General features: G+C 39.0%; 1 protein-coding gene across 1 annotated transcript; it reads right to left on the reverse strand.

The window, feature by feature from the left end:
* Positions 1–527: 527 nt before the first annotated feature.
* LOC122749861 (60S ribosomal protein L37-like) lies at positions 528–911 on the reverse strand. The gene has a single exon (XM_043996420.1). The coding sequence runs from the start codon at positions 871–873 to the stop codon at positions 580–582; it is 294 nt and encodes a 97-aa protein (XP_043852355.1). The 5' UTR covers positions 874–911; the 3' UTR covers positions 528–579.
* Between the last annotated feature and the right edge of the window lie 744 nt (positions 912–1,655).

Genomic DNA, 1,655 nt, shown 5'->3' on the forward strand with positions numbered 1-1,655 from the left:
TCTTTGCTAGTCTGATGGATATAAGGTAGAACTCCAAATCACTTCAATTTGAATTTCTCTAATTATTCGTAATTTGGAGAATTTTTTCAAATGGCTGTTGATAGCTTAGATTTCTTCCTTTGAAAACTACCTGTTTGTTTCCTTTTGATCATATATCTATTGGGAAATGGCTATTAGTCTTATAAATTTAATCAGTCCGTTGCCTATCTTGGAAATGAGACCTTTATTAGAGAAACTTGCAGCAATGATTTTTTCCCCAGTTACCCATTTGTCTTCTAATGTTAAATTGCATTAGATGTATTTGTGGAAAAACTTTTAAATTTTGTATAATCAAAATTTTCCATTTTATCTTGTGTGACTTCTTCTATCATTTGTATAAAAATTATTTTAAAAATAAAGCACAGGAAGTACTAACTATGATCAGTCGGGAACTGGTCTTCAGCTACCAATAATGGAGACTTAGTTCTTTGTCAATCTCCCTCTTGCCTTCCCAGCTCCCATATCTCTTCTTTTTTTCTTTTCTTTTCTTTTTTTTTTTTTTTTGATTCAGGGCATTTATTTTAACAAACAGTTGACTCCTCAAGATGAACTAGATGCTGCAACAGCTGCTCTCTTGGGTTTAGGTGTTGTTACTTCACGGAATCCATTCCTGAATCGGCGGTAGACAATTTTTAGGTGCCTCATTCGACCAGTACCAGTAGTGTTGCATCGCTTAGCCTTTGCACTCCAATTATACTTTCTCTTGCGTTTGGCAGGATACCCGCATTTACCGCAGGTTGACTCCTGAAGATGGTACGCCTTAGAGCCACAGCGACGGCACAAAGTGTGCGTCTTATTCCGGCGCTTACCAAACGAAGACGTTCCCTTCGTCATCTTCCTCCTGCCGCCGGGACCAAAGAGAACGGAAGAGAAAGAACGCTTCCTATATCAAGTTCGCGGGGCTTCCGCCAAGTCTACTTCCGTCAGTTCCCATATCTCTTCTAATTGTTTACTGTAAGAAAAAGGAAAGAAGAGAAAAAAGCTGGTAGGAATAGCTAAAACATTGGATTACAGAGTAAGGATTAAGGCTTCCCCCTTCCCCCCACACAAACAAATCCCAGCAGGTCAGAATAATAAGCCAAATATTAGTGTTAGATTTAATAGTGATAAATGTAAAATTTTACAGTGGGGTTCAAAAAATCAACTAGTTCCCAAAGAGGAAAATTCCTAGAGTGTGGGAGTGTGGGTGAGAGAGGTATAAGGCCTTAAGTATTCAAATCTTTAAGGAGCTGTCATTAGAAGAGGAATGAGAAAGATTCTACATAGCTCCAGAGGGCATGGCACTATGTAGCAATGGGCAGAATTTACGAATAGGCAGCTTTTGACTAGTAGGGGAACACTTCCTAATAGTATTTACTGTAGGGACAGCTAAGTAGTACAGTGAATAGAGTGCAGGGCCTAGGGTTAGGAAGACCTGAATTCAAATGTGGCTTCTGACACTTATTAGCTGCCAGACCATGGGCAAGTCACTTAACCCTGATTACCTCCAAAACAACAACAATAATTACTGTCTAAAAGTGAAATGGTCTGCTTCAGAGAGCAACTAATTCCCAGTCAATGGAAGATTTCAAATAATTCACTGGGAAGTGAATAGAGGGGCTTTCAGTTCAGGTATG

The sequence above is a fragment of the Dromiciops gliroides genome, chromosome 3, assembly GCF_019393635.1.
Source record: "Dromiciops gliroides isolate mDroGli1 chromosome 3, mDroGli1.pri, whole genome shotgun sequence".
Classification (NCBI taxonomy): domain Eukaryota; kingdom Metazoa; phylum Chordata; class Mammalia; order Microbiotheria; family Microbiotheriidae; genus Dromiciops; species Dromiciops gliroides.

Coding starts and splice junctions, on each gene's coding strand:
- LOC122749861 (XM_043996420.1), bottom strand. CDS start 873: ATGACGAAGGGAACGTCTTCGTTTGGTAAGCGCCGGAATAAGACGCAC.